At 41.5% G+C, this 24,834-nt stretch overlaps 5 protein-coding genes across 5 annotated transcripts in view; 3 read left to right on the top strand and 2 right to left on the bottom strand.

Annotated features, from left to right (window-relative positions):
- The window catches only part of grid2ipb (glutamate receptor, ionotropic, delta 2 (Grid2) interacting protein, b), a 34,205-nt gene extending 28,580 nt beyond the window's left edge, over window positions 1-5,625 (bottom strand). Inside the window, exons 1-4 of the mRNA XM_053340763.1 lie at window positions 5,470-5,625; window positions 3,409-3,662; window positions 2,894-3,223; window positions 1,150-1,304 (exon numbers count right to left, since the gene is read on the bottom strand). Coding sequence (XP_053196738.1) covers window positions 1,150-1,304; window positions 2,894-3,223; window positions 3,409-3,662; window positions 5,470-5,554 — 824 coding nt within the window. The 5' untranslated portion in view covers window positions 5,555-5,625. The remainder of the gene's footprint in view (window positions 1-1,149; window positions 1,305-2,893; window positions 3,224-3,408; window positions 3,663-5,469) is intronic.
- A 3,953-nt stretch (window positions 5,626-9,578) lies between these two features.
- On the top strand, window positions 9,579-12,339 carry zdhhc4 (zinc finger DHHC-type palmitoyltransferase 4). The gene is made up of 7 exons (XM_053340761.1): window positions 9,579-9,699; window positions 9,960-10,096; window positions 10,182-10,255; window positions 10,578-10,756; window positions 11,247-11,372; window positions 11,514-11,758; window positions 11,924-12,339. Exons 2-7 carry the CDS (start codon window positions 9,974-9,976, stop codon window positions 12,221-12,223), a joined length of 1,047 nt encoding a protein of 348 aa, XP_053196736.1. The 5' UTR covers window positions 9,579-9,699; window positions 9,960-9,973; the 3' UTR covers window positions 12,224-12,339.
- Window positions 12,340-13,351: 1,012 nt separating this feature from the next.
- Window positions 13,352-16,855, top strand: pgp (phosphoglycolate phosphatase). The gene is made up of 2 exons (XM_053340762.1): window positions 13,352-14,144; window positions 15,324-16,855. The coding sequence occupies exons 1-2, from the start codon at window positions 13,550-13,552 to the stop codon at window positions 15,647-15,649; spliced, it is 921 nt and encodes a 306-aa protein (XP_053196737.1). The 5' UTR covers window positions 13,352-13,549; the 3' UTR covers window positions 15,650-16,855.
- Window positions 16,856-17,440: 585 nt separating this feature from the next.
- bricd5 (BRICHOS domain containing 5) lies at window positions 17,441-21,102 on the top strand. The gene is made up of 6 exons (XM_053341749.1): window positions 17,441-17,494; window positions 17,747-17,878; window positions 17,977-18,126; window positions 18,255-18,362; window positions 19,727-19,880; window positions 21,008-21,102. Exons 1-6 carry the CDS (start codon window positions 17,441-17,443, stop codon window positions 21,100-21,102), a joined length of 693 nt encoding a protein of 230 aa, XP_053197724.1.
- Window positions 21,103-21,610: 508 nt separating this feature from the next.
- On the bottom strand, window positions 21,611-24,786 carry mlst8 (MTOR associated protein, LST8 homolog (S. cerevisiae)). Its single transcript, XM_053341239.1, has 9 exons — window positions 24,762-24,786; window positions 24,273-24,446; window positions 23,990-24,041; window positions 23,723-23,885; window positions 23,565-23,640; window positions 23,296-23,448; window positions 22,810-22,934; window positions 22,557-22,720; window positions 21,611-22,389 (listed from the first exon to the last, which is right to left on the bottom strand). Exons 2-9 carry the CDS (start codon window positions 24,399-24,401, stop codon window positions 22,271-22,273), a joined length of 981 nt encoding a protein of 326 aa, XP_053197214.1. The 5' UTR covers window positions 24,402-24,446; window positions 24,762-24,786; the 3' UTR covers window positions 21,611-22,270.
- Between the last annotated feature and the right edge of the window lie 48 nt (window positions 24,787-24,834).

Here is a 24,834-nt window from a genome sequence, read left to right as displayed (position 1 = left end):
AGGAATACTCGTTTGACAGTATTTGAATTATTCATGACCAATTTGAAGCAACTACACTAACACTTGCTCTCATACTGCTGGAATCCGTTCTTACAGTATATTAATACCATTAAAAGAAGTTAAAAGTGGTGTAGTAGTGGTGGGTAACAAGCCAACATAGTAAGAGAATAAAGGCTTTTATTGGCTCTACTTGTGGAAGGAGTGCAATCTGTGGACAAACTGTCTGGGGATTTATAGAAAGGCAGAAATATTGGTCATTTTGGCACATGGACAAGCAGGTAACTCTGGCTGTCCGAATAGTTTTTCACATTCAGTGATTTGGCGTTATTCCATTTCATGAAAACACGCCACCACACGCCTTCAATAAACCTGTTGGGTGTAGCTCAAGTTCTTTTTTTCTTTTTTCTTTCCGAAGGGACTGCAGAAGTGGAGCAGCATGGCCACCGCTACTGAAACTTGTTTTCATGAAGCGAGCACTCAACTAAATCTGTCTTTATCTGAATCAAGCTTACTGTGGCTCATCATCACAGATACCTCCATGCTGTGAATACAGTCCACGCTGCCAATTCTCATTTGCTGCTTAAACTTTAAGCCCGGGCCCCTCCGTGTCGCTTCGGTCTCCTCTGAGATCCTGCAGTTTCACTAACACCGGCTATGACACTTTAAGCGACTTGGAGGGTCACTGTGGATTTAACCCAGGGTAACAGATGGAGCCCACCTAAACCTAAAGTGTAGCTCTAAAATGGCTGGACCCTGTAATCCATCCTGTCACAGAACAGGAAAAGCTTCTAGTCATTATGAATTAATCCCTGCAGATTACTGTAGTTTTCACTGGGACTTGAGAATGACAAATTGCTATGTGTGGATACAATACAGAGACATGTAACTAGTAATAATAATCTTATGTAAAAGCTTGGCAGAAGCACAAACTAATGCTGCCTTTTATTATCATAACCACAGTCTGTAATGAACAAGTGGGAGGATAATGCAATTTCCAGGATTTTGTGTGAGATTTTGCTTTTATGAGGCAGTTTGACAGCACAGAATGACATTTTAAGTGACTGATGTGGACCAACATTAATACCATAGTGATAATTTATTCTCTAATGTGTAAAGCATCGAGTGTGAGCAAAAAGCTGTGACTCCTACCTGATGCTGGAAATGAGCTGTCGATGCTCATCAGTGGTGAGTATTTCTGGCAGGACATAAGCCAACCAATCGACTTTCTTCTCGGCTGCGTATTGCTTCAGCACAGTGAAGAGTCTCTCTTTCACTTCTGGCTCATCGCCTAAAATCTGGTCAACCTGATGGAGGGTGAACAATGATGTTAGAGGCTAGGGTACTTTAAGGACATTTCAGTAAAAACAGCACAGAGGGATGCTGTAACCTGTTTTTTCACAGTGCCATATGAATTGTCTCTGTATTGTGGTTCTATTCTGGACTTGTCTTGGCCTATTACAGTAAAACCTATGTAATGGATTACGCCTGTTTATTGTATGTAATGATCCTCATACATTTATGGGTTCATTAGTTTAAATCCCAACACGAATGTGAAACAGCTTTCCATAAGCATCTGTTCCTGGCCAAACAGCCAATTACTCATGTGAGTCTAGCTGACTACTTTATTAGATTAATATTTGACTCCAATAAAATGGTTTTAATTAACAAGTTGTGATTCTGTGACCATTAACGCCCACTAGCCCACGCTTCAAAATAATGCAAGCATGATAATGAGAAACGTGCCCATCTGTTTGTATCAGTCCAGTATCAGTCCCCACATGCTCTATATGAGTGTGTGTGTGTGTGTGTGTGTGTGTGTGTGTGTGTGTCTGTGTGTGTGTGTGTTGTGTGTGTGTGTACATGCTCAGCTGAGAGGTTGTGTCCTGCAAAGTAGAGAGCAAGTAGAGAGCAGAGAGTCATCTTCAGTATTTGGCAAATGTCAACAAAGAGAGTCATCTTCATTTTTTGGCAAATGTTAGCAAAATAATTGATGACAGAACACATTTAGAACTGCACTGATTGCACAGACAGGACACATTCTCATTAGATGAGCTACTTTGGAAAAAAACACCAAAAAACACAGGTGGCAGCAACTTGATGAATATGCAGCAAGTATTATAAAGTCCACTGAAAGCACTCCACTTTCCATATATTCCACACAGACGTTTATGGCTTAACAAACTAATTCATTCATTATATTTATGTACATTATGCTTTTTACAGCAGAGCCAGGCACTGTCGTCAAAGTAACAGGCTTATTTCATATGAGTAAAATATAGGCTGTGCCTCAGCTTAACACTCGGTATAATAATGAAGATGAAAATGAAGATGAAGATAAGACAAAGTTGAGTTGATCCAGCAGATAAATTATGGACATAGACATGCAATTAAAAACATATTCCCCCCTAAAATAATCTTGTTTATTTCATTGAGGAAGAGTGCGTTTAGTAAATCAATACTTTAAACATCATTGTGGCATGTCTTGATAAACCTTACAGTGAAGTTGCCAATAAATATATATGAAAAATAATAAATACGATGATTTAAGATAAGAATATGTTTTTAAATGTTAATAGTTGTTTGCAGACTGTGTGGGCTAAAATACACTCATTTCCAATCTCCAATTACAATAATTCACCATACAATTTTATGAGGTAGGCAAACTCATTGAATTTGCAATAATTAAGATCAGTGTATATGGTGGAATAGTGACATTAGTGACAGAGAATGTCCACCAAATTTGGGCTTTTAAAGACCCAATTTTTTCCCCCAGACCCTCCTACCTCGCTATTTTTCCCCCACTGGTTACTCCACATCCTTAAACTCCCCATCTGACCTCAACTGGATCAGGTGTTGGAATAAATTTGGACTCAGCCATTCAAGCCTGTCATACCTTCCTGTTGAACTCCAGAGCCTTGTGTTTGCGGTCCAGCCTCGCCCCCTCTGCTCCCATCTGACTGTCCTCTATGCTGATGCTGTGCTTCTGCCTCGGGCCAAGACACAACACCCCCAGACGGAGCGTCCTGCCCTGGGAGGCTTTGATTAGTGCTGCGGCCGTCTCGTGTTGTCTGACGGGGATACCGTTGACCTCCATGACGTAATCCCCGGCCCTCAGACCCGCACGGCCAGCTGGGGAACAAGGTGAGCAGTCCTCCACCAGTAGGGGGCAGTCTCCAACAATGGTGAATCCAAAACGACCATCTGGACCTGGTATGATGTCCATCTGTAATGCAGGAAAAGAAAATGTGTAACATGAAAATAAAATATATTAAAGAATTTGTCTCAATGTTTAACCCCAGACCCACCACAAAAAACAGTTTCATTTCCATACTGGATATGCAGAGACTGATTACTGACATGACATGTAGTAATACAGGCATTAATGGATGTATTAAAGACATGTGGCACCTGCTGTATGCGGGACACCACTCCGATGCTGGGAGGGATGTTCTTCTGAGTCTGGGCAATGGCCATGACAGCTTGCGGACCCAGCGTTGACACATTGTGGCCCTCAATCTCCAGCACTTGGTCCCCAGCCTGCAACCCTGCCAGGTGAGCACTGCTCCCTTCTTCCACAGACAGGATATAGCTGGGTCCATGCCCACCCAGCTGGAAGCCAAACTCGTCAGGCCAGCCCTGGTTGGACGACGGCATGCTGAGGACTTGAATAAAGAGAGGGTAGTGAGTGAAATAGGAGGGAAAAAAAGATGTAAGATTGTGGGATGGAGTAAAAATGACTGTAGAAGTCTCATAATCCAAGAAGTGTGGGGGTCCTGCACTACAATCTCTAATGCACTTTGTAGCTTCAAAGCTTGTGCTAACAATACTAGGTCAAAATCTGGTATATGGCCGCACTGTGTATCAAACGCTAGAGTGCTTTTTTCATTTGAAATTACAGATACAGGAAGTGGCAACACATGACATTCAAGCCCCCAGGAAGCATGCTGGGTTTTGACTGAAGCAAGTTTGACATGGGGCCTTTCTCAGTACTAAGTATGCCAAGTTCAGACTTGCACACTTACTAGTTCAAATTTTGCAAGTTCGATTTAGGAATACAAAATTTGAGGACAGGACGGTGCATACGATCATTATGACTGCTGACAGCAGCAGTTCAGCTTTAACACAAATACCTGACTGTATTGTGACAAAGTAATCTGAACTCAAAGCTACACTAGCACTTTTTTTGTCACAAAAAATAACCTTATTGACAGAGAGATGCAGTAAATTATATTATAATAACAATCCAAAGTGCTACATAGCTTAAAATAAAATAAAATTTAATACAGACTGATCTGTTTATTTTAATACTTTTATATTTATTGAAATTTGGTGATATCTGTAGTAAATCCAGTAGTAAATTAACAGAGCTGCAAAGACCAGTTCATCAAATCATGTTTTGCCCATGATGACGACAGATGTTGACCAGCCAATTATCTTACGAATTGGATTGCTAGCAGCTGCGATGATTGGCTGATCTCACCTGGCTAGCAGCTCATCACATCTCCAAAAACAGAGTACATTTCCAAATAGATCTTACTTGGATAAACTGACCACATATTAGGAATCGATTGTTACTTTCTCCCCGGAAAAAAAACAACTTAGTGTAAGTAAAAATAAATTGACATATTAACAGAACTAGAACAAAAATTACAACAGCTTAATCTCTGCCATCGCTGCCAGTTGATGCGAAATGCATTCTGGGATACTTAGCTTAGCCAACCAATGGTGTAACTTCATCACTCAATCATTCAGTCAATCATTGAGACAGGGACAGACACTCGTGTTTATAATGCCGGCATCACTGTTGTGGTCCAGCCAAAAAGTGAAGAAAATGACACAAGCACATTCAAACACATAAACTTACCCAAAGCAGTCATTTCACTCCAGTCGACTGACATTGCAAAAGAACTTTTAGATCAAATAATCCTTTGCATATTTTAAAAGATACAATCTGAGATACATCTATGCCCTGTCTCTTCTCTATCCTACTCTCTCCTGTGTCTCAGGTTGTACTGTCGCGTGCAGTTCTGTAACCCTCTACCCTGAACCATGACACACTCAGCGGTCCCTGACCTGGTTCACAAACTCCAGAGCAGCCAATCAAATTAAAGCATCGCAGAGATTGTGACCTTAATTAGCTTCAGAGACAAAAGTTCCCACAGCAATTTTTTTTTTTTACTCAGCGCACACGCACGTCTTTCCTGTTGAATAGTAATTATGCAATAAAGTATGGGAGCACACCGCTCACTGCACTGATGACTTCTGCACAGGTAAGATATGAGACAGCATTGACTACTACAAACATCTTGAAAATGACGTAGAATCACAAAAATTTAGATGTTGCTTTTCGCTAAATATAATCTACTATAAACCCCACAGCACAGCTGGAGGCTAATGATGTGGTCCACAGCCCCCAAAGCCACAGCACAGCAGGATTCACACAGTGGACGAAGCTGATAGAAGACTTACAGAAATCTTTAGATGGACACCGAGAGCCTCGTTTGCTCTGCCGAAAAGAGTATCTGCCCTTTTTGTTTTGCAAAAACTTCTTCATCTTGAATGTCAGACTATTATCCAATTTGTCTTCTCAAATATAATATGAAAAAAAAAAACACACAACTCCCCCCTGACCACCCCACAACCCAAAGTCAAACAGAAAGGGTGACGAACTCAAAACATTGCCCCATTCCTCCACTCTGAAACCACAGCAGTCTCCTCGTGAGCAAGGGGTGAGTGTGCATGAAAAGCGAGTGCAGTGTCCCTGTGAGTGTGTCAAGGAGTTAGTCCTGCGTCTCATCACTGATTCATCCCTGATTCATCCTTGGGCCAGCCTGCTTGCACAGTGTTAATCAGAAAACTGGGACGCATGCACCCGCGCACCTCGGTTCCTTAATAATTCTCTCTCCAAAAAGGGTATTGTGAGGCCTCATTTTTCTATAAATACACCAATGTGTCTTTTTCCTCCTCCTCCTCTCTTGGCTAGGTGGCTCTCCGAGGGACCGCTCCTGGCCCAGAATCACTCTGCGTCGATGCAAGAAAGCCTGATGAGTACTAATTGGAGCGTCTGCTTGCCTGGAATTCTGTGCGTCCATGTGTGTGTCTCCATGTGTGCGAGTACACTTAAATGTTCAGTCCATTGAGAAGGAGTAGGGGCAATTTAAGACTTTAGCCTGAAGGATTAGTAGGATTATGGGCTGCTCTCCTCCACCCCCTGTTATTAATGCTGGAGCAACACATGCTCCCTTCCCTTGATGGATATTTACACTCACTATAATAAAACCATATTGTGAATGCTTTGGATTCAAGTCAGAATGTTTGACAAATCACTGCAGTGTCAAGATACCAGAGGCTGAGCTGAGTCATGTTAGGACTGAAAACAGGCATTTGACTGATAGTACAGAACAGGTGCATTAGTAAGATTATATTAAAGATCCTCTGTTTAATTTGATTATATCATCCTTCAAAATGATCCTGAAGGCACTGAATTTTTATTTGGAGGCCACTGAAACAATTCTTGTGAAAACTAGTCTCATAATACAGGTCAATTGGAGATCTCTGCCTATCAAAGGGTTAGGGTTAGGGGGATTTCTAAATGCACGGTAGTTGTTTGAATGGCAGTGAGAATGGCTGCTAACACACCTATGCTTCTTAAATTTTGTCAAGGACACGCCTTACTGGAATTGATGCTCTCTATTCTCCACTATAGTTAATTGCATGTCACCACCCCAATATGAAGGGCCACCCACTTTGGGTTGGTTCTGAAATGCAGGTTTTTTTTAACCCTCCAATTGTTTCCACACAGTTTTAACAACGAAACCTGGGAGATTGTCCTGATGCTTCACTCAGTCTTAATGAGTGAAGCATTTACATACTGACTTCTCTAAATGCTTCTGTCATAGAGACTGTCTAAGAGTTTAAGTAAAAATGGGTGGAGTCTGTGTTGTTTTCCACCTATTCATTCTACATTGTCTGGTGAGATCTGAGGGCTGGTAGCAGTATGCATTGATGTCTGCCAATAATGTATTTTTGATACTACCACTGAGGGGGGGGGGGGGGGAGTTGTTGGACATTTATAGTGACTTTAATGTTGTAGATCAACAGCATTACAAATGGAGATGGTACAAATTTGTTAATTATTCAATAATTTGAACAAGATATTAATCTAATTAATTCAACTTTTCAAGCAAAAATGACAATTGTAATCTGTGTTGGACTACTGGTCTAATAAAAATCAATTTGAGTACTTTGAGTACGTTCTAGGTCACTGTGATGGACAGTTTACTACAATACTATTTTCTGATATTTAAGACCAAACAACTAAGAAAATAAATGGGCAGATTAATTGATAATGAAAGTGTTGCAGCCTTTATTATAGGCAGGTGATAGAGTGTTATAGTCAGGTCAGGAGTGAAAAAGTCAGAGCTGTAGTACAAGCACAATATTCTTGTGCCTTTCTTGTGGTGAAACATGAGTAAATGTATTAACAACAGTTCAAGACATCTACTAGTCACAGCTCTGATGTGAGGATTGCCTGCTTTTCTTATGTCATTGTCAATGTTATATGTTTGAGATTTGGACTGCGGAATAAGCAATTAAGCAATTCCGTAGACATTTTATAGACAAAACAATGAATCTATTAAAGGAGTATTAAAGCTATTAAGCAATAATGATAATTTCTTGCATTTGTGGCAAGTGTCATAAAAATGCAATGTCCTACTCAAGTATAAGTGCTTTTACTTTGAGGGTAATTGTCTTTATTATCTGTTTAAAAAAATGTAATTAAACATTTTTTAAATACTTGTTTAAAGTTATCACTTAGCCACTGTACAACTAGTACACTCTTCTCAGGACTGAATGGGTGTGTACATATTGATTTTGATGTAATTCCCTGCAAAGCTCCACCCAACTTCAACCTCAGCAGGGGTCTGAAGTCTGAAGTGATAACACATGTGGGTTCAGTGGCCTTGTGAATTGCACTTTGGTATTAGTAAAAGCTACAGAATTAGGAGAAGGTCATGTCATTTAGAAATACATTTAAGTTAAGGTCAAAAACTGGTACTGTAAAAAGTTTTTGAATTAATTTTTGGGAATGAGAACACTGTTAAAAGTGATTTATATGACTGAAAAAACTTGAGAGCTCCCATGATTTTTTAATAATGAAAAAAAAAGGTTTCAAACACAGTAATGACTACATTTATAAAAGTTAATTCCACCCTTGAATATAACAGATTATGTCAAGGGGGAAGATATCACAAAACCTTTTCTATTAACAAGTTGCATTAAGTATTAAAATGAGAATTCATCCTAGCTGAAGAGAAAGTACCTGTAAGGAAGCCTTCAGGTGTGCCTACTGGAGTGTGAACCTTCATTCATGGCAAAGCACACAATAAGGAACAGCCAATCTAGTACCAACTGAATAATTCAACACAAATGGCTGCATCTCTACACACACACACACACACACACACACACACACACACACACACACAGTCCACTTACACAACAGTAAAGATGGTTACTTGTTTGTAACAAGAAGACAGACAGAAAAATGACATTTCACAGGCAAATGAGTGATAAATCAAACAAGTCTTTTTGCCTAATTAGCATAGTTGTATTGTATTGTACTGTATATACTGTACTGTACTGTATTGTATTGTACTGTATATTTGAGTATGTCTACATGACACATTATATTAGATATCTTTATGATTGCAAAATTGGAACTAAATCACCTCTGTATGAGTACATAGAGTGAAAATGACTTAGAAACAGTTCTTGGCTCAAACATGTTTCTACGACCGATAACCTCTGTAACACGAGAAACATTTAAAATGACCAAAACACCATCATAACCCACAAAGGATTCAGCACAACCACACACCTCGTACCTTTTTAAACAGCATCCATAGACATGCATGCGGAGCTCCTGAGTAACGCTTTCCTTTCCAACACTGTGAACTGTAACATGAGTGTCGTTTCAAGTCAGCAACCAGATCCAACAGGTGTCTTGTGATGCCTTTTTGCATTGCGTGGAGCAGTGGATGTCAGTGACAGAGGGGAAAAAAACAACTAAGTAACTCTGAGTTATTCAGTCATCATATATGTGGTGTCATTTTAGTTATAATTTGGAGGCAGGAATTGGCTCTTTGCATGAAATAAATTGACCTGCTGAATCCAAGAGAAAGACTAAATGCATCAGAACTCCTTTTTCATTCAGGAAGAAAGACAGACTTTAACTTTTTAAACATGTAGGAGTCTGGAAAACTGAAGTCATGTTTAAGTAAAATGGGATGACCCTGTGGATGAATAAGAAAGTCAGAAGGAAATAAAGATAAAAACAAGATATTTCAAAATGGCCTGACTTGCTCAGTAATGTATAGCTTTTAAAAACAGTTAACTTACACATTATAAGTCAAATTAATATTATTTTGTCCACATACTTTTTGAAAGAAACCCTTTTCCTCTCATAACAAAGCAGCAGTGTCTGCCTCTGCAGATAAGAATTGACCCAACCCACAAACTGTTAGCTTTGAAGTTAGCCACGGCGATGCTAAGGAAGTAGCACTGTTTACAGAATATGGGCATGGACCTACAGGGGAGCTGATAGCCACGGCTCTAGCAACCAAACCACTCAAAACAACTATGCTGACATGAGACATAAAACACTAAAAGTCAGCTATGTGTGACCTCGACTAGGAGGTAAGGGTTAGGAGAAATGAAAGAGAAAGTAAATAGCTTTGAATGGGAGAGTCGGTGAGGTTTGCTAACGTTGGGTGCTCACCTAGCGTGCTAACGTAAACTTGTTTATCGTGACTCATTTTCAATCACGTCTACGTTTTTTGGGGGGTGCAGAAGTGTTCACGACGTTGAGACACAATTATTGAAAACTTGGCAATTACAAAACCAGAGCTTTTTGTTGAGTTTGCTCCTTAAACACCTGTTGTTTGGTTTTTGTGAAGCTCCCAGATGAGACATGGAGTTCCTCACTCTGTTTGCTATCTACGTCGTGGTGGTGCTGACATGTATCGCCCTCGTCTGCAAATACTCCGGTCAGCAGAAAACCCCTTTTACTGTCATCTTCAACTTTCTAGTAAAGGTAAGAAAAGACAACCACACTTCTTCAAATTGACACTTAGTGGCGCTGTTTCGCTAAATTTCTCACAATACAATTTCCTTCACAGGTAGTTTCACCATTTACGCCCAAATGGCTCCAAAAGCTTTCACAGTGGACCTTACACAGGTTGTTTCATCAGAGGTTCGTAGTAAGAGACCCCCTCCACACATGCATTAAGACACAATAATGCTCTGTATTTAATGTTTTTTCTAGGGATAATGTATAATTATCTTGTTAAAATCCTTAAAATGACATGTACTCCCTCATCCCCATCCTTGTGGCACCTGTCTGCACATCATTCTGTACAATGAAACTCAGTCATGCAACTGTAGAAACAGAAGTAAAATACATTTTAGAGTGGGTGGGGGGGTTAAGTTTAATGCCCACAGAAATAAATCTGTTTTCATCATTTTAGCCTCAGATAATGTGTTGTGTATTTACCTCAAGTGTTTGTCATTTGCAGGAACAACATGTTCATCTATCTGCATATCCTGCTGGAGGGTGCCGTCTATGCAGAGTTCACATATGAGGTGTTTGGCTTCTGCAGGGATATGGACACTACTCTGACCAGCCTGTCTGTGCCTTACATCCTGTTGGCTATAAAGTCTGTTTTCTTCTACCTCTGCATCAAGAGAGATCCAGGTGAAGTTTATATTACAGGTGGCATATGGTATATGGTAGAACATATTGCATGAGAAAGAAAGGGGAAATGCATCCTGGCACAGCTCAGTTTGAGATATAGGGAATACCAGATGCAGCTACTGTGCTCATTTCGCCTCCAAACTCTTATTTAAATTTAGTGTTTTTTTCTTCTGTTTATATGCTTACTACTGTTGCATTGGCTGCACATTTCTAGATACGTATCATGCAAGATTCATCCAATTTAGTTTTATACTGCTTTTATACTGGGCATAAGCTGTAATTAATTTTGTGGGTTTGCGGAAAAGCAGTTGCATCAATCCTCAAAAATTGTAGTACTGTAGTTAATTTCAGATGTGTTTCACAATAATAAGCAGAGAAAATGTGATACTTTATTAAAATATCTGAAAATCTTGCACTAATATGTGCTTTGTGTTATTACACAGTGCTGTATTTTTCCTTAACCCACTCTTCTCAACTCACCCTCTGGCAGGCACAGTGACAAAGAAGAAAGTCGCCGGCCAGCTGCAAATCTATCCGTATGACAGGAGGCTGTTTCACCCGGGAGTCTCCTGTCCAACCTGCCAGCTTGCCAAACCAGCTCGCTCCAAACACTGCAGTATGTGCTGCAGCTATTCTGTTCCCTCTTTGTTTCAACAGACAGTATTGATGTAGTTATACAATTTTTGTGCTCAAAGGTCAAAAGAAAAATCAATTTTCCTTGCAATTGTGCTCACTGTATCAACACTTTGTATTTCAGGGGTCTGCAACAGGTGTGTTCAGCGTTTTGATCACCACTGTGTCTGGGTGAACAACTGTATCGGTGCTCAGAACACACGTTACTTCCTGCTTTACCTCTTCAGTGTGTGTGCCATGGCAGAAGACATTGCCTTGCTGACAGCAGACATGCTGCTTCATGCTGTACTGCGGTCAGGGCTTCTGAGGGCCAGTTATATAGATGAATATGGCCAGCAGCAAGCAGCAGGACCTCTGTTTGTTGTACAGGTGAGACTAAACACCACTGACATACTGTACATGAATCTAAACGTAGCTGAAGTTATTTTAATCAAGTAAAAGGCTCTAAGTATTTTGAAGCCTATCTAATGTTTGCCATGTTTTTTTCACTATTAGATATCTCATATTAAAATGTTTTTCTCTCTGTCCCTCCAGCATCTGTTCCTCACCTTCCCCCGAATCGTCTTCATGTTGGGCTTTCTGGTCTTTGTCTTCTTCCTGCTGGCGGGCTACGCCCTGTTCCATTCCTACCTGGCTCTTGTCAACCAGACCTCCAACGAGTGGTACAAAAGTCGAGGTTATGTTTGTCAGCACTGCCACCCAACTTCAACATCAGACAATCTCTGTAGCACAGTGCCAGATCACTCTAAAAGATACTACTACAGCAGGGGGCTACTCCGAAACCTGGGTGAGATTTTCTCCCCTTTGCAACCTGTCAGGAAAAAAGACAACTGAAAGAGACTACTGCCTTCTGTGTTATTATGCTGCATTAACTCTACGTTACCCTTGGATTTACTGTACATGAGATCTACTGCTACCACTACAGGGAAAATAAAGTTTATGTCATTAATTTCTTAATGAGCTCTTGTGGCTATCTCTCATTCATTGCCATGAGTTTGAATGGTCTGTTGATTAAAAAAAAAAAGGCTTTTTGTCAAATGTTCTAGCTGCAAGGTTAAACATTGTATTCAGTACCCTTTTATCTATGTATACTTCCAAGGCTGCAGCAAACACACTGACGTATAACAATATAATCCAATACATCATGGCATAAGCTTTTGATTATGTTGTACTTGAGGCACTACTGTCTTTTCCTATTAGGTAAGTATTTAAAAAAATCTATTACTGTAGGTTTTGAAGACTTGCCTTTTTTGTCTTTAAAGCAATAGTTAAGTGCCCAAATCAAGTGAACATTGAAAAGGGTCTTGATGTTATCATTCCTCCTATTCTTACTGGCCATTAGAAAGATCCCTTCAAAATGCTCTTACAATGGGGCCAATCCCACAAGTGTCCTTACGCGTCAAATTGTATTTAAAAGTGTCTAAATCTAACATGAAGCTTCAACTGTCCAAGCGAGTAAAATCAAATAGATTTCTTACAATGTTAGTCTTTTTTTTCCTCCAAAGCTCCTTTTTTTTGTTACTATACTTCTACTGTAGCTCAACAGGGAAACACTGTCCAAGGAACTTTATTCTAAAAAGACTGTAAATGCAGCAGACATCCACTTGATATGCTGAACTCAGGCTGCTTATCTTATTTAAGTTTTGGATATGCCTTTTAAATGCATCTTGCAAAAAATGAATGCAAATGTTGACACTGGCTTTTGACTCCCATCACTGAAGCACATTTGAAGGGGATCTTCTCTAGGCAGTATGAACCGAAAGAATCACGTTCAGACAACTAGAAAAACGTGGAACGCTCCTTTACAAGCCCTGGGAGTTGTAATAGTAAGAAATTAACCAAACAGATTGAACAGATAAGTACACACTGTACGCAAGTGGGCCGGACTTATTTGTGTGTGGCTGTCCCTTTAAGCCGGTGCGGAAGTAACTGCTGAACTGATTGCAACACTTCACTGGAAGGTCAGGTTTTCTTTCCGTCCGCGATTCATTTCAACGCTGCTCTAAATTAAACTAAACCGGGTTTTACTTTAGCGTCTCTAGCTGTGGCACTGCTCCGCTGTATGACCGTCCTAACGCTGGTGATCGGCTCGGCAGGGAAAAGCAACGTGAAGTGACGGCGGCTGCGTGATAAGAGGTGCTTAGATTTGAACCGGGGACGATGTCTGGGTCTAAATGTACACGGCTGAGCGGGCCGCTGGTGAAACAGCTGCTGGACTCTGTGGACAGCATCCTATTTGACTGCGATGGGGTCATCTGGCGGGGGGATCAGGCCATCCCAGGAGCATCGCAAGTCATAAACCTACTCAAGGAAAAGGGCAAGAAAGTGTTCTTCGTCACCAACAACAGCACCAAGACGAGGAAGATGTACGCTGATAAAATGACCACGTTGGGGTTCGACGTGACGGAAGATGAGGTGTTCGGGACGGCGTACTGCTCCGCCGTGTACCTGAAGACGGTCTGCAAGCTGCAGGGCAAAGTGTACCTGATCGGGGGCAACGCGCTGAAGCAGGAGCTGGAGGCGGTGGGTATACAGCAGACAGGGGTGGGACCTGACCTCATCACCGGGAAGCAGATCGACTGGGCCAACGTGCCTCTGGACCCCGAGGTGAAAGCGGTGTTGGTCGGCTTTGATGAACATTTCAGTTACATGAAGCTGAACAGAGCCCTGCAGTATCTGACCCAGCCAGACTGCCTGTTTGTGGGCACCAACACGGACACCAGGCTGCCTCTGGAGGGGGGCAAGGCCGTCCCAGGTAAGTTTTAGGCAGAACTGGACACCACTGCAACCTGTAAAGCTGATTAACGGTGGTGTCTAGATTGTAATCAAACCATAGACTGTAAAAAGAATCAAACCCAAACCCAGGGAAGATCTCGCGAGAGTGATCGTTTTAATCTCAGTTATTATCTTTCCCTCACCCTGGCCAAATCCCATTTCCCTGCCTAAACCTAACCACACCTTAACTACAGCTTTGTCACATCATAAAAACATTAGTAAGTATTTTGTACAAGGCGGACATTAAAGACACAAGGCGTATACATCTCGCGAGAACTATAGGGTAACTGTTGAGACATGGCTGATTAACACATTGCTGACCAGACTGAAGTGGAGCTTCTTCACACTCACTCAACTTTCATGTTTTGTTGGGTGAAACTCAAAACCTCACTTTTGACTTTAGGGTAATGTTGCTGTGTCCGTACAAATATATAATACACTTTAAACATAGGCGCAGGTTCTAGTCTTTAAAATATACTTAAATGAAATGATATAATGCTTAGAATACTGTTGTGCTTTAGTTGGCATACTTAGAATCCTACTAAGTCTACTTAATGGATAGCTGATGTCTTGAAAGTAAAGCATATTTTTTTTAAAGTGACATAATCACAATCATCATTATTGACTAAGTATATTTACACATAGAAAGGATTTGACTTTGGCTCTCAGTGTACTCACACAATACAATAATCTTCAGAATGATATACAAGGAATGTCTATAAACAGGTGAAAAAAGTGCAAAGTAGTGAAAAGTGCCGGAATGAATATTGAATGCTAAAAATATATGCTAGCAGGCATGGGATATTTTCCAAAAAGCCTACAAGCTCCTATCGTCTGAAACAACCAGTACATGGCAAATATTATCTCAAAACTAAAATGTCATTGTAATTTTAAGTGTAGAAACAAAATACTTCATCCACAGATTATCAAGAATCATTGAGGCCTAGATAGACTTGGTTTGATGGTGCAGATATTTTGATCTAGAGAAAAAGGACACCAGACCAAAATTTACAAACCTCTAAGGATTTTCCACTAAGTCAGGAACTCTGATTTGATCTCAGTTTCTTTAAAAAGCTTATCAAAACAGTCACAGGAAATGAGATAAAAGTGAATCATGCTTATGATCACCTCATCTTATGACCCTCTCTCCTCCTCCCAGGTACGGGCTGCCTGCTGAAGGCGGTGGAGACAGCGGCCCAGCGCCAGGCCCACACAGTAGGCAAACCCAACAACTACATGTTTGACTGCGTGGCCTCCCAGTTCGGCATTGAACGCGAGCGTTGCCTGATGGTGGGAGATCGTCTCGACACGGACATCAAGCTGGGCTCCAACTGCGGCCTGAAGACGCTCCTGACCCTCACAGGAGTCAGCACCGTGGCGGACGCTGACGCCCATCAGAAGAGCGGCTGTGTGGAGAGGCAGGGGATGGTGCCGGATTACTACGTTGAGAGCATCGCGGACCTCCTTCCAGCTCTGCAGGGATGAGACTGTCGGTCTGTCAGTGTAGCTACGTTATAGCTTAGCTGCTGTAAACCTGAGGAGTTTGGCTTGTCTGTCACATGCCAGGGTCCATTATCTTCTAAAAGAGAGGATAAAGATTGATACAATAAAAGTCATGTCTATAACAAAGTCACACAAGCTGCTGTGTGACAGAGGAGACAAAGACATTATCCAGGTTTTAACATCACTGTTATCTTTTACTGAATTCTTATTATTAATATATTATAAAGAACTATTTTCAACAAAATGATTGGTTATAAAGTATGTAAGAACAATAATTTCCAGTGTTGTTTAAGTACTGTATATTTTAAGTGTTACCAGAACAACCTTTTTTTTGGTTAATGAGAGAAGTGAGTGTATCCTGTCTGTGATGTAATCTCTCCTTAAGCAATTAAACGTCAAATTCAAGGAGGGAAGTGAGCACACACGCACACACACACACACACACGCACGCACACACACACACAGTGTCAACAGTTTGGTAACGTCTCTGTGCGTTGAAGTTAACACATCTGTTTCGAAATATGTTAAATAAATAACAGGCAGGGAATAGAGCTACAATGCACTGAACTGATCTGACTGATTTTTCAAGTTTATCTTAAAACAAACGTCAGATGGAAGTTTTAAAGTTATGTGTAAGTTGGACCAGGATTGGCACCAAATTATTACAATAGTGATGTCACAAATCATGCTCATAGGCCAAGCTCTAACTATCACATTTTTAATAGGCACTGAGAAATGTTCCACTTTCAGCAGACACATATGAAAACAGCCTTCTAGAATTTCACTCTGCACATCCAACTGAAGGAACAAGAAGATAAAAATATTAAGGTATTAAGGGATGTGGATTTTGTTCTCCATCACTTATAATGTAAACACATAATGAAAGGATCTTTTAATGGTCAGCATGAACTGGAGGAATGATTACAGCAAGATAAACCTGTTCATTAGGCACCTGACTGTTGTTTTATGATGAATGATGAATGATTCATTTATCCTATAAGCTTTATGTGTTTTTCGTGGGATAGTGCAATGATATCCAGAATGACAAAATCATGTTTTAAAGTGAATGCAATCGTCCTTGTACCATCCACTTCTCCTGACTTGTTCTAAGGAGCAGTAAGCCTTCCTGTTCCGAGAAACACTGAAAGCGATGATCAAATTATAATAAAACATAAATGATCTTCACCAAATCAACCTCTGCTCTCTGTGGTTTTAAGTTTAAAGTGAACGCAGCAACCTTCCTTCCAAGTCTTGTGTTTAAAGTCACCTTGGGCTATCATCAGCTGGATGCAGCAGCAGTCAGAGCTGCTTATCACCTCTCACCTGATGAGAGAGGCTTTCCAAGCTGCGCCTGCCTCACCCCCTTTGTCCATTGTTCCGGCTGGGATAGGCAGCCAATTGCTTGTGTGTGTGTATGTGTGTGTGAGACACTGAGTGAGTAGTGGGCCAAAGGAAAGATAGATAATGTAAGAGGGGCGGCTGTCATCTTAAGCAAAGGAGACATAAAACGAGAAGAAAATTGCAGGAAGACAAAACTTGAAAAATTGACTTTGGCAAGTATGAAATGAGATTTGTGTGACTGTTTTTGAAAGTGGAACAAGGAGACCAAAGGAGGAGGAGGAGGAGGAAGAAGAGGAAGGGGGAGGTCTGTGGGGACAAAGAGAAGCTGGACAGGTGTACTGGTGTTCAGTCAGTGCTGGTCATGACCACAGCTCCATGCCGATAGCTACGAGAAGGGAGCAGACCGAGTGAGGACCTGTCAAGGGACACAGGATGGTGAGGTGTTGGAAACATTCGGAAGACCATTTGGAGGAAGCACAGTGCACGGTAAGCAGGTGTCTTTAAGTAGATGATAGTAGGTTTGCATTTGAGTAGGAAAACGGGGTCAACGGGTTAGGGTTAGGAAGATGTTTTGGTAAATCCAGCCACCTCAGAGACATTAGCTATACCCTATAACAGCTTAAAGTACAGCTAATCAAAACTGACCACAAATTCAGGTGGTACTACTTTCCCAACCTGCTATAGTTAAATGTATACATCTATACTGACATGTCAAGTACTGTGTGGTATCTTCATCAGGATGGGGGCCCTGCCGCATCCCCCCGCTTCCCACACAAGGCCTTCTGGGTCAGCCTCTCAGCCTGTCTGCTCCTGGTTATCATTGCCCTTGGTCTGACGGGGCACTTCGGGTTATCCCAACCCCAAACTCGGGTATGACACACCAGAACCCCTCAACCTCTCCATCCATCGTCCCACTGATTGATCTTTGATTGATTTGCTGATCTTAACTCTAATCACCGCTTCTTTAGTCTTTACAGATTGTCCGAATCACAGCTCTAGATCAGACGGGAGCTCTCGTCAATCAGTCGGCAGTCGTGGATCGGCAGAACGACCTGGTGACCTTTTCTGTGACCTCCCCGGCAAACCAAACGTCCACTGTGCTTTTTGATATCAAACATGTATGTATGTAGATTTTATGCCTTTCTTCTACTCTCTTGGCTGTGTTCACTAACAAGCATGATTGATGTAATGTTTAAAATAAAAGGAGTGCATGTGATGATGTGGTTCTTCTGTTGTGTTGTAACAGGGCTTGATATGCTACAAACCTACTGACCAGGACAGCTGCTTCCTGCGAAACATGGAAACGTCCGACTATAAGAACGTGCACTCCCTCCTGCGCGAGTCAATACACGAGGTAACGGCCGGTGACATTTTCACACATGAGAACTGAGCAGTGGTGTTAGATAATAGGGATTCCCCTCGCTGCCTTCAAGATATATGAGAATACAAAGCACAACTACTTAACACTCCTTGGGCAAATTAAGAAAGAGTAAAGCTGGGGTTTGCCCTTTTAACTCCTGCCAGCCGTTTCATTAATCGTAGCCTCTCTAATGTGTGAACTGGCATTAGCGATAGGTGATTTCTGATTGTGACTTTAAAACCCAAAAGCAATGCGCCACTGAGCCAAGACCTGCTGGGTTTCATAGGTTTCACCCCAGGAGAAATGAAGCGCACAGGGCCTTAAAGAGCCTCATAGTCTGCCCCCTCTCGCCTGCATGGCTGAATTCCTCAGCACATCTGATCCCTCCAGCCCCCTCTACATGCCCAGGATCCTCTTACAGGAGGCTACGGTAGCGAGACTGAGCCCTGGACCGGGGCACAATAGCCAGTCTGTGTGAGAGCTTTTTAGCTTTTAAGACTCCTCTGTTGGATTAAAATACAACCTGATCCATTGGTTAGTCAGGGAGGGACCCGTGTGTATGTGCTTGGTCACAAGTGGATCACTGATATAGATGCTCTTACAGACACTTGAGGTTCCCAATTGAGCTGTGTGGCCCTCATATTTGATATTTGTCTGATTTTAATTGTGCTTTGACAATATGAGCAGCTGAATGGCCATAGTCATGGTTAAATAGAGATCAGAGATGTGATGTTAGAGCTTAGAGATGAGCTCACACAGAGTTCTGTTTCTCATCTTTTTACGCAACACACCATTTCCACACTTTAAAAGCAGCAATTTAGTTTTTGTGATCCCGTCTCGTGGTGTCACATGTCTCATAAAGCTCCTCAGTATTCAGCTTGCAGTCATTTAATCTATGATAGGTGGGATAGGCCCTTATAGATGGAGAGTAGATGGGGGTTTGTCCCTCTATGCTGTAGCACAATGGTCTTTTACAGCAGAAGGAAAACTGGTTGTTACATGACCCACTCATAACAGTACGTTAAGTGGTTCACTATCAGAGCCAATCAGAGGCGTAAGTGGCGTAATTACACACAGCCTTTGTGATGAATGAGAGCACAAATGTGCAACCTCATTGACCTCATCAATAAAGATATCAGGCTAATAGCAGTTTAGGTTTCACCTTAGCTGCAATCTTCTTCTTCCTTTTCTTCTTTCCTATCTCACCTGCTTTGACTTCAGTCTATTCATATTACCTCATCACTTGTCACTAGTTGAATATGATTTCTCACACTTATTAAATGACATTGCAGCTCAGCTGTTTCTGTTGTTTTCCACAGAGGACAACACTTTTCATCTTGTTATGATACTCTCCTCAGCAGAGTCAGTTCCAGCTGTATGGGAATGAGACGCAGAGGCAGACAGAGTTCCTGGGGGTTCTGGCAGCCAGTCAGGTGGACATAACCACCCTGGAGGACCCTCTACAGGCTCTGTGTCAAGACAGGAGCGTCCACTGGACCAGGAGGGCCGAGGGTGAGAACAGCCATACCTGTATTAGAGTCAGGACTGCTTTGACATAAACATCACTATGCAGACATTTTGTTTACCTTCAACAAATGCTGCAAAAAGTCCAAAACCAACCATGAATGTATGGATTGAGCAAATATTGCCCATTCCTTTACATAAAGCTACATCATTGTCCAAAAACTATTAAAAACAATGAGCCAAATTGTTGCAGTGGGTGACATGGCTGTTTGGTGCCACGAGTTAACCCCACATATACTATCACTAGAGAACCAAATGTTAATCCACAGCTGGAAATATTACTTATGTTTTCTGACAGTATCCAGCTTGTGGAATGTTATTTAAGCCTTTGTTGAAAGAACACTAAATAAAAATGATAAACTATATTTTTGACTAGTTTTGAAAGTGCCACAGAAATTGGGGGGAATCAAAATGTATTGAGAGATGGACTAACACATATAGAGTTAAAAAAACAACAAAAGAAAACAGAATGACACATAAGAGGATTCATAGTACAGATAATAATAGGATAATGCACACCTTGAATCTTTGTGTCGTGGCACTTGAGATAAAATTACCTTGTTAAATATGCTTGCAGGGTCACATTTAACGCAAGAAGACGTTGAGAATAATTTGGAAGCTCCCACAGAGACTGTACTAAAGGGACTTTTTAAAATTAGTCATCTGGCAGCTCCATAACGAAGGGACGCATCAGGCTGAAACCTAACCCTAATCTGTGATGTACACTGACCTTTCCTCAGCCGCAGTAGATGACAGACAGAAAAGACCTTACTCACTTCTACTCATTCAACAGTGTGAGCTGCTGGCAACCTACCTTTTTTAGACTTCACTTGTATGCTTAAACTGTATTGCAGGAAAAACTAAAATGTTATCTACTCATTTTTTATTCGTGTATCAAAGTTGTGTCATGTGGGATAGACTCATTTCTTCTCCAGTTATTCAGTATGAAATTTGGGTAATTGTAAAACTAGGGCATAATATTCGGAGTTTACGGTGGCATGTTTGCTTTGTACCTTCATAGTCAAGTGTGACGGCTCGTTGTTCACTAAATCTGGATCTTATCATGTATTTTGTCATGTTTTTTGATGAGTCACAGCGGTTTCTGTGTTTCTCAGGCCCGGGGAAACAGAGACTGGTCTACTTCTGCATCGACATCTGCTTTCCCAGCAACATCTGCGTGTCTGTGTGTTTCTACTACCTGCCAGAGTGACAAAATATTCTCTTCCTCTCCTCCCAGCAAAAGATCAGGGAAACAAAGTTGTCTTTTTAGCTCCCTCTACGTGAAAAAAAGAACAAAAAAAAAAGAACAAAAGCCAGCTTTGACTGTTTCCTTTGTGCCATACAGCTGCCAGTAAACCAGTGAAGCAGCCAACCCCTCCAGTACATTTCCATCCTTCTGAGAGAGAGAGAGAGAGAGAGAAGCGATAGGAGGAGACAGGCTGTCATGGTTATTGCCAAAGCCCTGTCGTCACTCTCTTCATGTCTTATACCCTCTCTGGTGGCACACTTCACAGATCACGGAAGAAAGATCCCCCTTTTTTTGTATGTGCCTCTAATTGTATTTCCTGTAACCTACTGCTGCAGTGTGATTATGTGTAACCGTTCCTTTTGCAATGTGATTGTTTGGATCTGTCCAAACTGACTGTTGGTACAACTTATTTCTTCATTAAACTCAAAAAAAGGAGAGAGACAAAACTAGAGGACAGTGAGGACTTGTTTCAATCATGTCTTTTACTGTGGAATCATTTTCTGTACATCGTTTAAGAAGAACACACCTTACAACTTCACTTTGAATATAAAATATTAAATGAATTATACATATCACACACCAGATATCAGTCAGTTCTATGGCAAATACCTTTATCAGGCTTATTGAATAATATGGTCCTTTTGATGCAGTAAATATGGTTTACTTTTAGCTTGAAAGGTATCTCTTCTTGTGCACAGAGTGAAGAAGTTCAATACCGAAGAGTCACTTATAAATACTACCACTTTTTTAAAGCTAATTTCTATATTGGTTGTACAGAAATCTCTACTTCTGCTCCATTGTGGATGGATGTCTTCCTGTATGACTGCTTTAAATTGGTGTAACAAAGTGGATTTTTGCTTCACATTTTGGCCATGAAGTTAAGCCGAGTACTTACAGGCATGTGGCGGGAAACAGCACTGTAGGCATCTTGGTACACAACAGAGATTCACGGTACTGTTCAAGCAAATGCCTCAACTTTCTCAAGATGATAGTTTCTAGGAAACTGTTAAACAATTCCCACTGATGAGACAGATGTGTGCCATCTGGGAATTGAGTCCATTGCTTTTCTGTCCTTATCCCAACTCTGCGCAGACTGTTACCTCCCATCTCTTCTGCTCTGTCCTCCACTTCAGCCCAGCACACTGTCATTGAAAGCCAGACACACCACAGCCTTCTGGTGGCCGCTGTACTCCCTCTTGATCTCCCCGGTCTCCACACACCACAGACGAGCCAGGTTGTCTGAAGAGGCTATGGATAAAAATAAGAGCAGCAACCTTTAGTTCACCTTGAGAATACACACAATGAGGTTTATCAAACCTTTACCTGCTTCCTTCTAAAAATGACCATTAAGGATCTCACTACACAATAGCAATATGATAACAGGCCTGAGCATGCTGTGTTAATCATGCACTAACCTGTGACGATATACTGGGAGTCTCCAGAGAAGGCACAGTCCCACATCCAGCCTCTAGACGTCTCTCCAGGATTGTTGCTCTTGATGCTCAGCTCTGTCATCAGGGAGAAATTGGACGTCCTCCAGATCTTACAGGTCTGATCTGCTGAGCAGGTGGCCAACAGACTGGGAAATGAAGGCAAACACAAAAAAGTCAATATCCTCGGCACCAACGTCAGAGCAGGAAAACCAAGCTTTCAGAGGAAGGTACTCACGTAGAATCAGGGCTAAACTTGCAGCGGAGGGAGTAGCGTTTGTGTGCGGGGATCTTGGTTTTAGGAATGAGCTGAGTCACTTCATCCCCGATGCCTGCAGCAAGGTTCCACACGTAGCAGTTTCCCTGTTAGGAGGACAGAAGGACCAAAGGACACCGATTTAATCAGGCAGTTACCACAATATTTCCTTTAAACAAGCATGCAATTGATGAGATTCAACTACAGATGCCATTAATGAATCAAGTTTACACAACACATAAATGATATAAATGGTATTTAATTTGATTGTCTGTGGTTTGCTTTCACTTAATTTTGGTCTGCACTGCTTTCTAAAGAACTTCTAATTGCTTATTTCAATAAAAAAATGCTGCAATTTGAGGTTTCCTGCAATTGGTTGACATTATATTTTTACATATGTAGTGTTCTGGGAAGATAACAGGGCCAATGCAACTATACCAAGTGTGTTTTTAAAGACCTGGCACTGACCGAGCTGTTGACTGCTGCCATGTAACTGGCATCTGGGTCAATATGAACTGAGTTGATGGAGACTTCCGGCTCAGGAATCAGCTGTTCATTGTGGTCGGTCTTCAGATCCCAGACATGAATCACGCCACTCTGGTCTCCAACTATCAGTTCTGCCTGAAAACATATAACACTGCACGTTTACTGACATCTTACAGCTATAATCAACATAAGCAGCCAACAGTGAGGCTGTTTCTTTAAATATTTATGTAATGTATGTATGTAGGGCTCACCTGGTTGGGATGCAGGCACACACAGTTAATTGGAGCGTTGACCTGAAAGATCCTCTGACACTGTAGATTTCTTGACCTGTGAGAAACAGTGTGATCAACTTTGCTCTATTAAACACAAAGTAACTGTGTTAAAAGATTGTCAGCTTCCCGTCCTGTACCTGAGGTCCCAGATGCGAGCCATGCAATCCTCTCCTCCTGTGTACATCCAGCGTCCGTCTTCATGGAAGCCCACAGATGTGATGTTCTTGCTAACGCCGTCATAGTTGATCACCGGGTTGGGGTTGTTGGAGTTCAGATCGTACATGCGGATGTGTTGATAGCCTGAAAAGCAGAGTGGGGACTTACTGTGATATTATGCAGTTATGCAGCTTTGTAAATAACATGACAATGGCCTATATATGAGGAAGAAGGAGGGAAACGCCTACCTGCAGCTGCAATCATACTCCTGTCAGGTGTCACCTCAAGTGAATTCACTTGCTGGAGGAAAATGTTAAGAAAGTGAAAGTCTCAGCAGCATATGGCAGCACCTACGCTGATTTAATTGGGATTTTTGATTCTACATCAACATAAAACTTAGTTTTAACACAAGTATCCACTGAGATACTTGTGTTTTTATAAAAAAAACTACTATCACATATTAGTTGATTACCATATAAATTCACTTTAAAATGTCACGGCTGGGTGTTAATTAGGCCAACTAAAGGATACAGAGTCCTGGTGCTGGACTGTCCTGGTGCAGATCCCGCTGTGGGCCTGCCAGAAGCGGACAGTGTGGTCATACCCCGCCGTGGCCAGGATGACCGGGTCGCTACCCACCGTCCCCTGGTTCACATTCATGCTTGACTGCTGGCTGTCACTGCTCGGGATAAGGCATGTATGCCACTGCGTAGAAAAGTACGAGACGGTCAGCTGCTGTAGTTTTCTAGTCAGATGTCATTAAATGTAGTTAAATGTCAACTTAAAACTGAAACTTTGATGGTTTTATTGTCATGATGTGGAAAATAATAGACACTAAAGTCAACTTGTAGCAGCTAGCGCTAGCAAAGCAGCCTAGCTCTATTAAACTGTGGAAATCAGTTTATGTTTAATGCTACTTGACAAGCTAACGCATCGTGACTACTACGACATTTCGCTATGTTGTAGTATTGATGACAATTTCAACTAGCAAGCAAAGAAAATATAACAAGTGTTGATTACCTTCAGCTGTTGGTGTTGACGACAAGTCGGTACGTCCCAGTAATAAGTCCCCAAGCAACATACCGCGATACGT

This window comes from Scomber japonicus, chromosome 20 (assembly GCF_027409825.1).
Source record: "Scomber japonicus isolate fScoJap1 chromosome 20, fScoJap1.pri, whole genome shotgun sequence".
Taxonomy (NCBI): Eukaryota; Metazoa; Chordata; class Actinopteri; order Scombriformes; family Scombridae; genus Scomber; species Scomber japonicus.
This window is presented reverse-complemented; position numbering and strand designations above follow the sequence as displayed.

Excerpts from the sequence above, each read along its gene's own strand:
- zdhhc4 (XM_053340761.1), top strand. The coding sequence starts at position 9,974 with ATGGAGTTCCTCACTCTGTTTGCTATCTACGTCGTGGTGGTGCTGACA. Across the intron at positions 10,097-10,181 it reads TCTTCAACTTTCTAGTAAAG|GTAGTTTCACCATTTACGCC; the intron begins GTAAGAAAAGAC and ends TTTCCTTCACAG. Across the intron at positions 10,757-11,246 it reads CTGCATCAAGAGAGATCCAG|GCACAGTGACAAAGAAGAAA; the intron begins GTGAAGTTTATA and ends ACCCTCTGGCAG.
- pgp (XM_053340762.1), top strand. The coding sequence starts at position 13,550 with ATGTCTGGGTCTAAATGTACACGGCTGAGCGGGCCGCTGGTGAAACAG. Across the intron at positions 14,145-15,323 it reads GGGGGGCAAGGCCGTCCCAG|GTACGGGCTGCCTGCTGAAG; the intron begins GTAAGTTTTAGG and ends TCCTCCTCCCAG.
- bricd5 (XM_053341749.1), top strand. The coding sequence starts at position 17,441 with ATGGTGAGGTGTTGGAAACATTCGGAAGACCATTTGGAGGAAGCACAG. Across the intron at positions 18,363-19,726 it reads TGCGCGAGTCAATACACGAG|CAGAGTCAGTTCCAGCTGTA; the intron begins GTAACGGCCGGT and ends TACTCTCCTCAG. Across the intron at positions 19,881-21,007 it reads CTGGACCAGGAGGGCCGAGG|GCCCGGGGAAACAGAGACTG; the intron begins GTGAGAACAGCC and ends TGTGTTTCTCAG.
- mlst8 (XM_053341239.1), bottom strand. The coding sequence starts at position 24,401 with ATGAATGTGAACCAGGGGACGGTGGGTAGCGACCCGGTCATCCTGGCC. Across the intron at positions 24,042-24,272 it reads CAGTCCAGCACCAGGACTCT|CAAGTGAATTCACTTGAGGT; the intron begins GTATCCTTTAGT and ends ATTTTCCTCCAG. Across the intron at positions 23,449-23,564 it reads TGTGCCTGCATCCCAACCAG|GCAGAACTGATAGTTGGAGA; the intron begins GTGAGCCCTACA and ends ATATGTTTTCAG.